This window comes from Benincasa hispida, chromosome 11 (assembly GCF_027475165.1).
Source record: "Benincasa hispida cultivar pf3 chromosome 11, pf3_genome.v1.1, whole genome shotgun sequence".
In the NCBI taxonomy this organism is placed as follows: domain Eukaryota; kingdom Viridiplantae; phylum Streptophyta; class Magnoliopsida; order Cucurbitales; family Cucurbitaceae; genus Benincasa; species Benincasa hispida.
In genome coordinates this window covers 24939819-24954164 of record NC_143488.1, presented here as the reverse complement: position 1 = coordinate 24954164, position 14346 = coordinate 24939819, and the positions used below count along the sequence as shown (strand labels likewise).

At 27.0% G+C, this 14346-nt stretch overlaps 1 protein-coding gene across 1 annotated transcript; it reads left to right on the top strand.

The window, feature by feature from the left end:
- The first annotated feature begins 6341 nt into the window (after positions 1-6341).
- LOC120091606 (NAC transcription factor 56-like) lies at positions 6342-8220 on the top strand. The gene is made up of 3 exons (XM_039049710.2): positions 6342-6630; positions 6704-7017; positions 7209-8220. The coding sequence occupies exons 1-3, from the start codon at positions 6444-6446 to the stop codon at positions 7743-7745; spliced, it is 1038 nt and encodes a 345-aa protein (XP_038905638.1). The 5' UTR covers positions 6342-6443; the 3' UTR covers positions 7746-8220.
- The last annotated feature ends 6126 nt before the right edge of the window (positions 8221-14346 follow it).

Genomic DNA, 14346 nt, shown 5'->3' with positions numbered 1-14346 from the left:
TATATATATACAAAAACAAATATTATAACTCCTCAAATAAGTAGCGACAAATTTAACATACTCACCCACCAAATAAAAAAGTAACAAGTGAAACATCAATCCATATTTTTAATGTTTTTTTTACACAGTTAAATTCATCTAATAATATCCAACATTTTGATAATCTAAATAAAAAATTTCATCTAATAATATCCAACATTTTGATAATTCACACTTTAAATTATTAAATTTTTTTAAAGTGCTTATAAAAAATTAATTTTGTTTAGAAATAATTTATTATTTTTAAAAACTATTCCAAACACTTCATGAGTCTTTATATTATGGAAAGTGTTACTACATGTGTGATTCATACAAGAATGGAGTAGTTCTTGGTTTGTGATCCAAACTTTACGAAAAGGGAACTTGGAATGATTCACTTAGACAAAGAAAATAATTTAACAACAAATGATTGCATTATCTAAAAAATGGAACTTCTTTTATTTTATTCTTGCATATTACCCATTTTATTACTTTTTGTTGAGTCTATTACTGACCTTTTGTCTAGGTAAATTTTGTAAATTTTATCTCCAAACTAGATTCTTGGATGTAATCTTTCTTTTTTTTTTTCCTTGGAAAATTGCCGAAATAATATAAATATGAAAATTAAAGAAAAACTAACTAAAATAATTAATATGAATATGAAAATAAAAAGACCTATATATATATTTTAAATCTTCATAAAAACGTTAGTTTCAAGCTTTCTAAAAAATAAATTTAATTAATTCACAAATTTACCACCAAATAATTTTGCCATAATTCATAAATTTTGATCAAAACAAAAAATTGAGCTATATTGTTGTCTTTATTTGAAATTAATTTCATCGTACATATATTTTACAATTCATTGAACGCAAGTGGGACCTTTTTTAACCATATTTAGAGAGAACTTAATAAAATGTTAAAATTGCAACCTTTTTAAAAGAAGGGTAAATATAAATTTATACCTCTAAATTTTGGAATTTGTATCAATTTAAACCCTAAATTTTAAGAGATGTATCAATTTTAATCCTTAACTTTGGGACTTGTATTAATTTAAATTCCAAACTAATAATTCTATCAATTTAAATCATGAACATCAATTTAAACCTTGAACTTCCATAAATATAACAATTTAAACCATGAACTTTCACAAGTGTATCTAAATAAAACATAATAGAAGGTCTGTGTTGATACAATTATAAAATTCATGGTTTAAATTGATACACTTATAAAAGTTTAGGGTCTAAATTGATACAATTATTAGTTAATTTAAATTGATACAACCCCAAAGTTGAAGGTTTAAATCGATATAATTATAAATTTAGGGTCTAAATTGATATAACACTCAAAGTTCAGAGGTATAAATTAATATTTGCCCTTAGAAGTCTAAGATAAAATTGGATGAAATGGAAAGTTTATTGTGATTTTGTTTTTTTTTTAAAAAAAAAAAAAATTGGACATATTTATCGGTCAAAATTGATTTCCTTTTTTCTTTTAAATTACACTGTTCTTAAATATTAACATTGGCCGATGATAAGTTACTTAGGAAAAGGAAATTAGAAATTTATTTCAACTACTAAGAATCAAACGTTTGCCCTTTCTTGTACAAAATAAAATAAACATTTTCCCTTTTTTAAGTATTATGTTAATTTAACTCTTTTTTTTAATCATTCCGAATTATACTTTTGAATAAGTTATCTTATCATCAACCCATCTTAGCATTATATTCATGATTAAATTATATATAATTATTCAAGTAAGGATATATGATAAAAAAATAATAATAATATATATAAACAACCAAAGTGAAAAAACACCGAAACACATCAACTACTCAAACGCACATTTAGCCAATAACTTATGTTCAATGATATGATATTAAATTTATCTTCACCTATTAATTTAAGGTTTTGGATTAATCGATCATTTAAAAGAATATCAGAATAAGTTGATTCCGAATGTGCGATGTTTTCTTTCTTAATTAATCTTGATTTTCATTTATCCAACATATTTAAAAGAAAAATGGTATAATTACCTACCTCCAATCTTCCATTAATCACCAAGATATTGCTTCTTTTCCTTTGCCGCACACCTTTTTTTCAAGAAAAAAAAAAAGGTTTTAACCAAATATTTTAATTAAAAATAAATAATTTAAGAAAAACGTAATGGCCACAGGAAAATAATAAATAACAATTTGAAAACAAATTTGAAGATTTGAGAGAGACAAAGATAGCAAATTTGTGTGATGTGGGGCCCCATTTGATGAAGTTAGTAACTATTTGATTATCAGGTTGTTCAGATCGATTTATTAATTTAAATAAAATATTCCTCCCAAAACAAATTAAATGAAATATAAATTCCCATTTATCTATTCTTATCAAAGGTCAAATCTTTTGCATCAACTTAATTAAAAATTTTAAGTCAACTAAACACCGTATTATAAAAAGATGGGGAAATTTTCCCTTTTACTTCTTTATAAATTTTTATTATGTCAAACTTTTGAATTTACTGTCTTAATAATCAATAGACCATTAAAAAGAGCATACTGAATGGATTTTTTTTTTAAATATTGTACTTTAAAAAATATTGTTGAAAAATGTATTATCAACCTCTAGAAATTCAATTCCTTGAACATATTGTAAAAACAAATCATTTAATTAAACCTATGTCACACTTTTACAAACTTTGTAAAAAAAAAAAAAAAAACATTTAATTAAACCAGTGTCATTCTTTTACTAACTTTTTTACATTAATGTTAGTCGTTTATGACTACATTGACTTTTGTGGACAAAGTGAATGTTTTATTTTTGACCATTCCTATGTTGTATCTTTTTTTTTTACAAACAAAAAAAACGTCCAAAATATATATTTAGATTTAGAAAAATAAGAGAAACTATTCACACAAAATAGAAAAATGAGGCTGATAGAAGTTTATCAGTGTCTATAAGCGATAAAGTCTATCATTGATATCATGTGGTAGACGCTGAGAGAATCTATCTGTGTTTTTTTTTATTTTTTACTATTTTTATAAATAGTTTGACATTTTTTTTACCTGTAAAAAAAATTTCCTTGGAAAATTTAGCGAAAATATGTTTTATGTTTTGCCATTAAACCAAAATCCCATAGTGTATGGATTAGTTTATATAATAAAGTTTTGACCTAGAGATTGGTTGAAGCTTAAATCATATTGTAAACCCATGTAATTATTATTATTTTTTTTAATAAGAGTAAAACCAAGTAAATCATCTCCCTTTGTTTATTTTAAAGGTAGAAATATGATGTTAAAGAAAAAAACAAATATTGAAAAAGAATATTTAATAGTTGTGAAGTCAAAATCTAAAGAATTAATATGTGAGAGAGAGTACTCCTACATATGATGATGAAAGGGCTAAGATTTGTAGTGGGATTTAAAACAATTTGAGGCACTCATTGGGACCCTATGATATATCATTTACCAACATTTGGGGCAACAACTTCATCATGGGATCTCCAAGAAAAATAATTGTTATTATAGTAAATCATCATGGGATCGACCTTATAAAGATTTTGCCCATATATCCCAAAACCCCTTCTCTACCCTCCCCTTACTTCATTCCCCCCACAAGAAAAAAGTTCTTTTTAACATATATAATTGTTTTAAAAACTTAACCTTTAATGTTAAGAAAGGTTTAGATCTATCTTTTTACAATGATTGTGTGGTCTAAAATTAAAATCAAAATACCAATCTTAACATAGAGTTGTTGGAAGGTTTATGTATAATTGAGCGGGGGTGCAGTCTGATAACAACCTCTTATTAAAGTAGAATCTGATGCGATGGAGGTTATCGAGCTTTTGAATAGGGAGTGGACTTTTCTTTTGTCGAGATTGAAATTCTCATTGAGGATATTCTTTTTGTTATGAACATTGTTAATACTGTTTAGTTTTTCTATATTCCTTGAAAGAAGAATAAATATATTCATGATATCACAGATTTGGCCTTCTCTCAAGGATGCTATTTGATATGGAAAGACGTTTTTCTAGGGGTGTTCATGGGTTGGATTGGGTTGGGTTGAAAGACTTTTTAGACCTAATCCAATTGTTCGGGTTGTAAATTTCTTCAATCCAAATAACTCTTATTAAAAAATGTACCCAACCCAACCCAACCCAACCATGAAATATTTGGGTTGGGTTTCGGATTAATCGGGTCATTTATTTAAAATTTTGTTCTAAAAAGAAACAAAACGTAAATATTTAAAAATCTAATTTAATTATTTTCATACATTGAATTATTGAATTAAGATTAACAACTCAATTTCAATTTATATAGTAAAAATTTTCTTTTTAAAGTACAAAGAAACTACTTTTAAGAGTTGTTGAAAAATAAATTATTCAAAAAATATTGGAATCAAATAAAATTAAAATCAATATATGTATAAATAATTGTGTTATAAGTAACAAAAAAAAAATATATTTTAAAGTTAATAATAAATTCGGGTTGGTTCGGATTGGTTTGAGTTATATTAGATGAATCCATGAAACAACCCAACCCATAAAATTTTCATTTATTTGAACCCAACTCAATCCTGAATTGGGTTGGGTTGATCGGTTTTTTCGGGTCATTAGGTTTTTGAACACCCCTACGTTTTTTCAAATGGTGATATTCCCCTCCTTGGTTAAAGGTTTTAGTTGTGTGTCGTCTGTTTTGCTTGCCTAAAAAAAAGTTGGAACATAGATTAGAATCTCTGACTTTTGGTTCGAAGGCATACATCCAACCTAGTTAAACTAGGTCTAAATTAGTCTTATGAGTTTATTTTGCTTTCCTAAGTTTTATAGTGTATTTGGGATAACTTTTGAAAAACAAAAAGTTGTAAAATATAATTTTTTTTGAAAAGAAAAATACTTAAACTAGGAAGTCTTTCAAATGCTACATACAATTAATAATAAAAAGTCTAAGAATGAAGTAAGGATTTTTCACTTAACTTTACATATCTATCCTTAGATTTCACTCCAAATCAGGTTCACTTGCTGTCATATAAAGTAGCAAATTAAACCATTAGTTGAACTGTTCTACTTACACACCTAAATATCATAACATTTTTTACACTTTCAACGATTCATACTCCATTCCTATGATGATTTTACTTTTACTTTCCTTTTTATTTCATTGAAAATTTCTTATGTTAACCTTTCTTTTATCCTTTATTAAAACTCTTTTAAAACTCTTGATTCTAGAACCCCCTTTTGTACAATGATCCTAGTGGATAAATATTCTTTGTTTTTGTTTATTGTTTTTTTTTATTCTTTTGGAGTTAAAAAAAAAAATCCTAGTTAAATTCAAGGTTTTAAATTTTCATTGATATATCCTACACATTATATATTATAAAAAAAAAAATGATAAAATATAATAAACATATTAAAATATCATGATTTAAACTTATTTGAAAAGGGTAAGATTCTTATCCATTCATTTAAATATACTAATGAACATTTTAATTTTAGTTTTAACATAAACATCCAACAATATTGTCTTTTTATTGATATTTTCATAAAAATTCCATATATTTGAGACCTTCACATTTTTAGACTTAAAGTAAATTAGAAAATATTGTTGAAATTTTATTATCATTTTAGCTTAAGATAAGTATAATTTTTTATTTTATTTTATTTTATTGGTTTAATAGTGAAAAACTAAATATAGAGACAATAAACAAACAAACATAACAAAAATCATTATCAAACCGGATTTTAGTTTGTGAATTGAGAAAAATGAATATAAAAAGAAAAAAATAAAATAAATGCAAAACTAAATTTAGAAAGTAGAAAACTAGGGCACCCAAATTGAGAATGCTCTTCATTTCAAAACAACAGGTTCAAATGAGAGAGAAACATAATAAAATAAAGAAATAATAAAATAAAATAAAAATTATTTCTTGAAAGTTCCTTTGTAAAAAATTTCACACAAACAAAAAGGATTTCCATTGGAATTTGTACACTGGGTCCCACTCCAATCTCTCCTCCTTTTTCTTTTTGTATGTGGTGAGTGGACCCCACACATCACTCTCACACGTGTCGAATTGCGATTCTTCGTTGAGTTCACACGCGTCGGCCACTTAACGGCTCCAGTTACACTTCGCATCAGCCTCAGGTAACTATCCTCTACATTCTGTTCCTTCGACTCTGCTCCAATCAAGCCCCAATTTTAGGAAACCAAAAGACCATAATACCCCTATCTTCCACGTGCTCAAATTTTGTTGGATTTCTTTTAACAGTTACATAATTCCGCCCGTACTTGATCACACCCAACTCTCTTTCAACTCCGTTTAAAAGATCAGCTTTGCCAGTTTTGTGCAACATTTTTCAGTTACTCAAAAAATCCCCATTTCCTCCCCACCTTTTTTCTTCCTCTTCTTCTCCAGAAAATTTGCAGTGATTCATCGGAAAACTGGATGATGGAGAGTACCGACTCATCGGCCAGTCCACAGCAGCCTAATTTGCCACCCGGGTTCCGATTTCACCCGACCGATGAAGAGCTGGTCGTTCACTATCTCAAAAAGAAAGCCAATTCTTCCCCTTTGCCCGTCGCCATCATCGCCGAGGTCGATCTCTACAAATTCGATCCCTGGGAGCTTCCTGGTACGACCTCAAACTTTTTAAATGCTTCGTAATTAATTAATTAATTAAATTTTCTAACCATGATTTTGTACAGCAAAGGCTACTTTTGGAGAACAGGAATGGTACTTTTTCAGTCCAAGGGAAAGGAAGTACCCGAACGGAGCACGGCCGAATCGAGCAGCAACATCCGGCTATTGGAAGGCGACAGGGACCGATAAGCCGGTGTTGGCTTCCGGTGGAAGTAATCAGAAAGTTGGGGTGAAGAAGGCGTTAGTATTCTACGGCGGAAAGCCGCCTAAAGGAATCAAAACCAATTGGATTATGCATGAATATAGATTGGCTGACAATAAGCCTAGCATCAATAAGCCTCCTGGCTATGATTTGGCCAACAAGAAAAACTCTTTGAAGGTAATCCAATAATCCTTCTTTACTATTCTTCATTTTTTTTACGCCATCAAATTCCTAACGTAGTCCGGATGCATGTATTTCTGGTGCAGTTTAGCAGTACCTAATATCGATGTGTCATGTAGTAATTTTTTAAAAAGTGGATGGAATCAATGTGTTTGAAAAAAATTTGTGTTGTTTTTTTTGTTGGTTAGCTTGATGATTGGGTATTATGCCGAATTTACAAGAAGAACAACTCCCATAGGCCAATGGATCAAGAAAGGGAAGATTCAATGGAAGATATGATGGGATCAATACCACAATCCTTGAAGCTAAATGAAGATCAATATCCAAAATTGGGTATTAATTACACAACATTGCTTGAAAATGACCAAAATTTGCTTCAAGGAATAGTGGCTACCAATAACAATGACACTACCAATTCAATAAAGCGTCCTGCCTCTCTCTTTTGGACTGAAGAAGAATATCATTCAGGCATTTCTTCAAACAAGAGATTGCATTTTGAAAACACTACCGATAATAATGGGGCTTCTACTTCTATTACAAGAACTCATAGTAATGACAATAATCTCCAAAATTCTACTTCCTCATTCACTACTCTACTCACCAACCTCCCACAAACGCCGCCGCCGCCTTTGCACCACCATGCCAGCCACTCCGTCCTTGCCTCCATTGGTGATGGCCTTTTCCGTCCTCCTTACCAAATCCCAGGAGCAAATTGGTATTCTTAGACAACTCAATCCAATTCAATCCAACTCGTATCGATAAATCAGGTAATTGATTTAGATTTTTAGGAATATTATTTGGATATATAGGGTATTGAGGTTTTAGTTTGGGAGTAGATAATTAGTGTTGGTATAGAGACATTTTCTTAGGTAAAGCCTTTAAAAAAATAAAAAAAAAATCTCTCTTTGATGACCATCTTCTTACCAATTTCAAAATTGAGGGCATAAATTAATATTTTCTACATAAGTATATAGATTTCATACTCATTTGAAAGGAGGCCAATGTATTCTCATAATTTTCTTTTCTTTTTTTTTTTCTTTTCTTTTTTGGGTTTGAAATAGAACAGTGGTAAACCCCCTTTTGTACAGAGTAGTTAATTATATGATCTATATTTATATGCATAATGTAAAATCTAAATTAAATTAAATGTACTGCTTCTATAGAACTTTAATTTGATGCAATTTTATAATTTTATTGTTCTGGTTTTTTGTCTCTCTCTCTCTAGATTCACGTGCAGATGCATGGTCCGACCTAGGTTTATTCATGTGAAATTGCCTACTTATTATAAACCCTAATGGGAAAGATATCTTATTTCTTTCCTAACAAATCTTCCTTTTTCCACCTCAACTTTTTTTTTTTTTTTTTTGTTGAAGTTCATATAATATTTATGAAAATATATCCGATTGATTTTTTTAAAACAATATATGAGGTGGAGATCGAACCATCGACATTTCTTTTTAAATAAAGATTAGAGAGATCAAGGGTGTACCAAGATATAATATTGAAATGGGGACTATTAAATCAAGGAAGGTTTGATTTGTATGGAAAATTTAATAGTCCCCATTTCAATATATAGATCTTGTTGTTAGTTTTTATGTTTTAAAAAAAATGAATTTAATTTTTTATTTTGGAAGGTTAAACAAGAGATGGGGGTGGGAAGGATGATTCTGACCTCTAGCTTATAAAAGAGATTGTTGATGTCTTGTTATGGTCAACTTGCCAAATTAATTAAATATGTGAAATCTACTTTTACTGTTTTACATTTCAAATATTTATTTTTCATTTTTTTTTAAAAAAAAAACACTTTTTAAGATGTTAGCCAAAATTTCAAAATTAGAAAGAAAAAAAATAATCCATAAAATTTTCATTTATTTGAATCCAACTCAATCTATTGGGTTGATAATCCAACCGAAACCATATCGATTGGATTGGATTGATCATTTTTTTTTTTTGGATCATTGAGTTTTTTCTTTTTAACACTGACGTTTTTAGTTTTAAAAATTTTACTTGGATTCTAAAAGCATTTTCTAAGACTAAAAAAAATTGCAAACATAATAAACATAATTTAAAATATAAAAACAAGTACAAAATCATTATCTAATAAGCCCCAAGCTTATTACCTCTTATTCATATCTTAAAATTTACTTTTAGGGAGAAAGTAATTAGAATTTCCACAATCAAATTACAACAAAAGTACATCAAAGATTTGGGTATGACCCAATTTAATTATATTTCCAAACAAAAATAAAATCAGATAAGATTTTGGAAGATCAATAGAACATTCATAGTGAATTAATTTTCCTTTTGCCTCTCCATACTCACAATTAGCCAACTTTAATAAAAATGGAAAATCAAATTTTCTCTAAATCCAAAACAAGGAAAAGTATCATTAAGTAGATATTTGAGTGTGGTTGTCATTTTCTTTTATTGCATTGATAAGATATAGCTATTAAGCATATTCCATGAGGTCACAAAGAAATTGACAAGAAGAAAGACTCTATGCCTCACAAGTTGCTTTTATTTTCTTTATTGTTTAAAAATATATTTAATATTTTTTTTAAAAAAAAATATTATAATAATAATTATTATTATTATTATTATTATTTTTTATGGCTAAATGGGACCATTCCCATAATTGTCTAAATAGGAATCATTATCTTAAAACTACCCCATATTTAATACCTCTTTTAATTGCATTCCATTTTGAAGAAAAAGTACAAAACAACTTTACAATGGTTTGAATTATTAGTGCTTAATTTTGGATTAGATATCAAAAGAAATTATGTATGTGATTGATACTTCCACTCTAAGCCTACCCATCAACCTCTAGGAGTTAATTAGCCTCATCTATTATATAATTTTTCTTTAAATATTGGAGATCCCACATAGATTTTTATAATTAATATTTATACAATATGAAATTATATAAATACATTCATTTTGGTGTAGAAATTAAGGGGTAAAGGAATTCAAGTGGATAAATGGTGTAACACCAAGAATTGAATGCTATAGTATATGAATTTCACAAGCTTGCATTAGCATGAGTAGATGTGCACCAAACATTTTTCTATCCTTTGAAAAGAACAAATTGAAGGGCATTGAGAGAAAGAGATAAAAGTTATAGCTTCAAAATGTTTGGAAAAAAATGTCCAAACTCAAACACAAAATGTTTAAATTTTAGCCAATAAGTATCAAACATGACCAAAAGAATAATTGTACTCACAAATGTTTTTTATCAAAACTACAAATCTCAATAATAATAATAATAATAATAATAATAATAATGAGGTCAAAAATAACTTTTGGCCTAAAAAATTTCATGTAGCCTAATATTTAGACTCTAAACTTTGTTGGGTAACAATTTAGTCCATATAATTATAATTTTGTAACGATTTAGTTTTTAAAATTTAATATTTAATAATTTAGTATTTATATTTTAAAATTTATAAATATTTAATACTGATAAATCAATAAACTAATTAAAGAAACAAATATGTTGATAAGTGACCTGATATGCTTATATGCTATAATGTCTAAATCATTAAATAACAAAAATCAACATTTGATTTTGATGAAACTTTTCACGGCATGAATTAAATTGTACAAAAATTGAAAGTATAAAAACTTAGAAATTATTACTTACTAATGTTCAAGGACTAGATTGTTACAAAATTAAAAGTAAGAAGATTAAATCATAACAAACAATAGTTTGAGAACTAAATTATTACATACCTCAACCAGAGTTTAGGGACCAAAAATGATTATCGACCTAGATTCTACCGCATTGATGATCAATAACTTCACTTAGTTTTTCTTTCTTGTTCTTGTTATTATTATTGGATTAAAAATCAATTTTAATCCCTAAACTTTAGTATGTAATGATTTAGACATTGTACTTTAAATTCGTAACAATTTTTTAAAATGACTATTGGGAAAACAATGTCAGGAGGTGCTCCGAAGTATCTCAACGAGGTTGGCACGAACCTAGCATCCTCATCATATCCTCATCTTAAAATTGGTAACGTTTAGTCTCTATGATGGACTAAAAGTGTGTTGCTCAAAATTACTATTGTTCCAAAGTTATTAGCCTGGTACAAGTTTCCAAGTATCGTCTTCTAAGGGTACGATTTATACAAAATTCTAAAAATGAAACAAAGATTTTTCTCATTAAATCAACTTTAGTCGTAACCGGTGTGAAAATAATTTTGAAGTGTTGTTTGTTTAGGATAATGATGTTAAAGAGAGATCAAACATATACTTATACCAAACAAAAAAAAAGAGATGCAGCCTATCATTGCAATTACAATCTTAATTAAAATTTAAACATGGTGAAGTAGATTCAACACTTACTCAACATTCCATGAAGTATCTCTAATGTGCTAAATCATTAAATTTGTATGTCTAAGACTAATATCAACTTAGTAAAATAAAAACACAATCCAGTGGTATAAAGGTTTATGAAGATGAAGTGGAAAATTATCTTTTTAGATTCTATAAAAAATGTGAAATTTTGTTTGGTTACAAAACTGATTTCTATAAAAAAAATAATAATAATAAAGGAATTTGATGTGATTCTCAGGCAATCATTTTCAGGTAAAGTTTTGGAACAATAATCTAATGACGTGTTTGGAATATTTTATGGTAAAAAATATACGTTTTAATTTAAACGTGTTTATTAAGTCATAAAAGAAAAATAAGCTAATGACAATAGGTAGCAGTTTTAAGGCTAATAATTAAATATATAACATTTTTAAAGAACTATAAATATGTAGCAATTTTCTCAAATTTTCTTATTTATTTACTGTACTTTTTTTTTTAACTTGACAACAAATATTACTGGGAAATTCTATCATCTAACCTCTATGTTTTTCTTCATCATGTTTTTAATTCTTGATTAACATTAGACGTTTTCTTCTCAATTTTGTCATGTTTTTCTTTCATTTTCATTACATGCCCAATTTCACACAACATTCTCTTTCTTTAATTATATTTTGTTTTCATTGACTTTTCTCTTTTTAACAAATTTTTTTCCTCTCTTTTGTTATTTTGTTGGTGTTTATCATTATTTTTTTAGCACAATAATTATGGAATTCAAACGTTTGACTTTTTAAAATAAAAATCTATGTCTTATACCAGCTGAACTATGCTCATGTTGGCTTCCATCATTGTAGATTTTTTCATGGTTTGAAGTCTATCAGTAATAGAAATCTATCACTAACATACTTTTAATTCACAACCTAAAACTATCAATGATAGACTATTATGACTAGAGATGCCCACGAGACGGGTGGGGTCGATGATGTCATTCTCCATCACGATGTCATTCACAACCTAAAACTATCACTAAATGTTACTGTTTTACATTTCTAATATTTATTTTTCATTTTTTTTTAAAAAAAAACACTTTTTTAAGATATTGATCAAAAAATTTCAAATTATGTTGCAAGAAAACAAAACAATCTTTGCAATTAAAAGAGTAACTTTTGGATTTGACCTGTAGATATTTTTAATTATTATTTAAAATGCTTCTAAAGAATGTAAGATATAAAAACATTTTAAGGGGAAAAAAAGTAGCGCTTAAGCTAGAAGGTGTGCGAACTATATAACACACTTGTAAGCATCAACGGTACAAAATGTATAAGAAATACAAATATGTATACGACAAGATATCCACACAATAACACGTCATTTTTAAGATTTAAGATACGGACATGATAAGAATACGTATATTAAAACATACATTTTTTTTTTAACTATATATCATTTTTAAACAAGAAGAAAATTTAAAGTCATTGAATTTATTCATTTATATCCTTAAAAATTAGTTTGAAGTATTTCACTCTCAAATTTTATTATATTTATCATATATGTACTGACTTAATATAACTAGTGTCTAACACACCTGTTGCATTAATAAGTGTCTTATACGAGTGTGTGTTTTTAAATTTTGGCTTAGTTTTTTTTTTTTATAACATTTGTAAAAATAGATAATAAAAGAAGAAAGTTAGAGGGTAAAATAGATGTTTATAGATTTGATTTAAAAAAAATAAAATAAAAACTATGAGTAATTGCAACAGGTAACAGTTGTAGCGCTAACAATTAAGTGCATATCAGTATTTTTAAAGAATTATAAATATAGCAAAATCTATCAATAATAAATTCTATTACTAATAGATTTCTATTAGTGGTAGATTCTATCGTTGATAGACTCCTATTAGAAATATGGTCTATCATAGATAGACTCTAAGAACTTAATCAAATTTTATTATATTTGTAATTTTTTTATTGTACTATATCTACAAATCTTTTGGATCTGATTGTTGTATTTGCAACTGCCCAAAATCAATGGATTACAAAAGGATGCCTAAGAACTTTAGCCCATTGCCAACAACACCATAAGTCCATATCCAATCAAAAGAATCATGCACCGCTAAGTTGTATCACTAATATACCTAATGTAAAATATCTCAATAATCTAGAGAGTATACAAATAAAATACCATTTTTGTATCATTGATAAAATATACCATAAATATATATTTCTTCTTTAGTACAACTAGTTTGATATTACCTACATTGATTTCAAAAAAAATATCTGTATACTATATATTAGATATATTATTATATGTTAAATAAAATAAATATTTGAATATTTTTAAGAACAATATATAACTAGTATTTAAATCTATGAATATAACTAATAACCTATTTGTACTAAAAAAAAATAGAAGAAGAAAGAAAAAGAAAACCAGTAACTCTAACTCAAATCTTCATCTCTAAGTTAAAAATAATTTTTTATTTGAATGATTTTATATATCTTGATTTCAAATTTATCTGAACCAAAAAGTGTTGAAAAAATTATGATCTTTTCCCAAAAAAGAGAAAAGAAAAATCATTATAACCCTCCTCTATTTAAAAAAAAAAATAGAGATAATTGTCTCTGGTTAGTTCTTTTTGTGATGATTTAATTATCTCTTAATTATAAACTTTGATTTAAATCAATTTTTAAAAAATAATGATAATTTTCTTATTTAAAAACAACTTTATTTGATGATTTGATTACAATTTAAATTTGAACCAAAATACTATTATTCTTTTATGAAAAACTTCTTAAAACTAATTCTCTTGTGATAGATTTGCAATGATTTGTTGATTTTAAAGTTACTTTGAAATTTTTTAAGGCATGAATTAGTGTGTTTTTACACCATCACCACAACAACAATAATAATAAAGAGAGAAAAAAAAATACAAAAGCATGAAAAATAGTAAATTATTATAAATCAAACGTGTGCATTTATTAAAAAAAAAAAAAAAAAAAAACTACAAA

Bases quoted from the DNA above. Each gene is read 5' to 3' on its own strand.
- LOC120091606 (XM_039049710.2), top strand. From the start codon at position 6,444: ATGATGGAGAGTACCGACTCATCGGCCAGTCCACAGCAGCCTAATTTG. The intron at 6,631-6,703 runs GTACGACCTCAA...GATTTTGTACAG, and splicing joins CGATCCCTGGGAGCTTCCTG to CAAAGGCTACTTTTGGAGAA. The intron at 7,018-7,208 runs GTAATCCAATAA...TTTGTTGGTTAG, and splicing joins ACAAGAAAAACTCTTTGAAG to CTTGATGATTGGGTATTATG.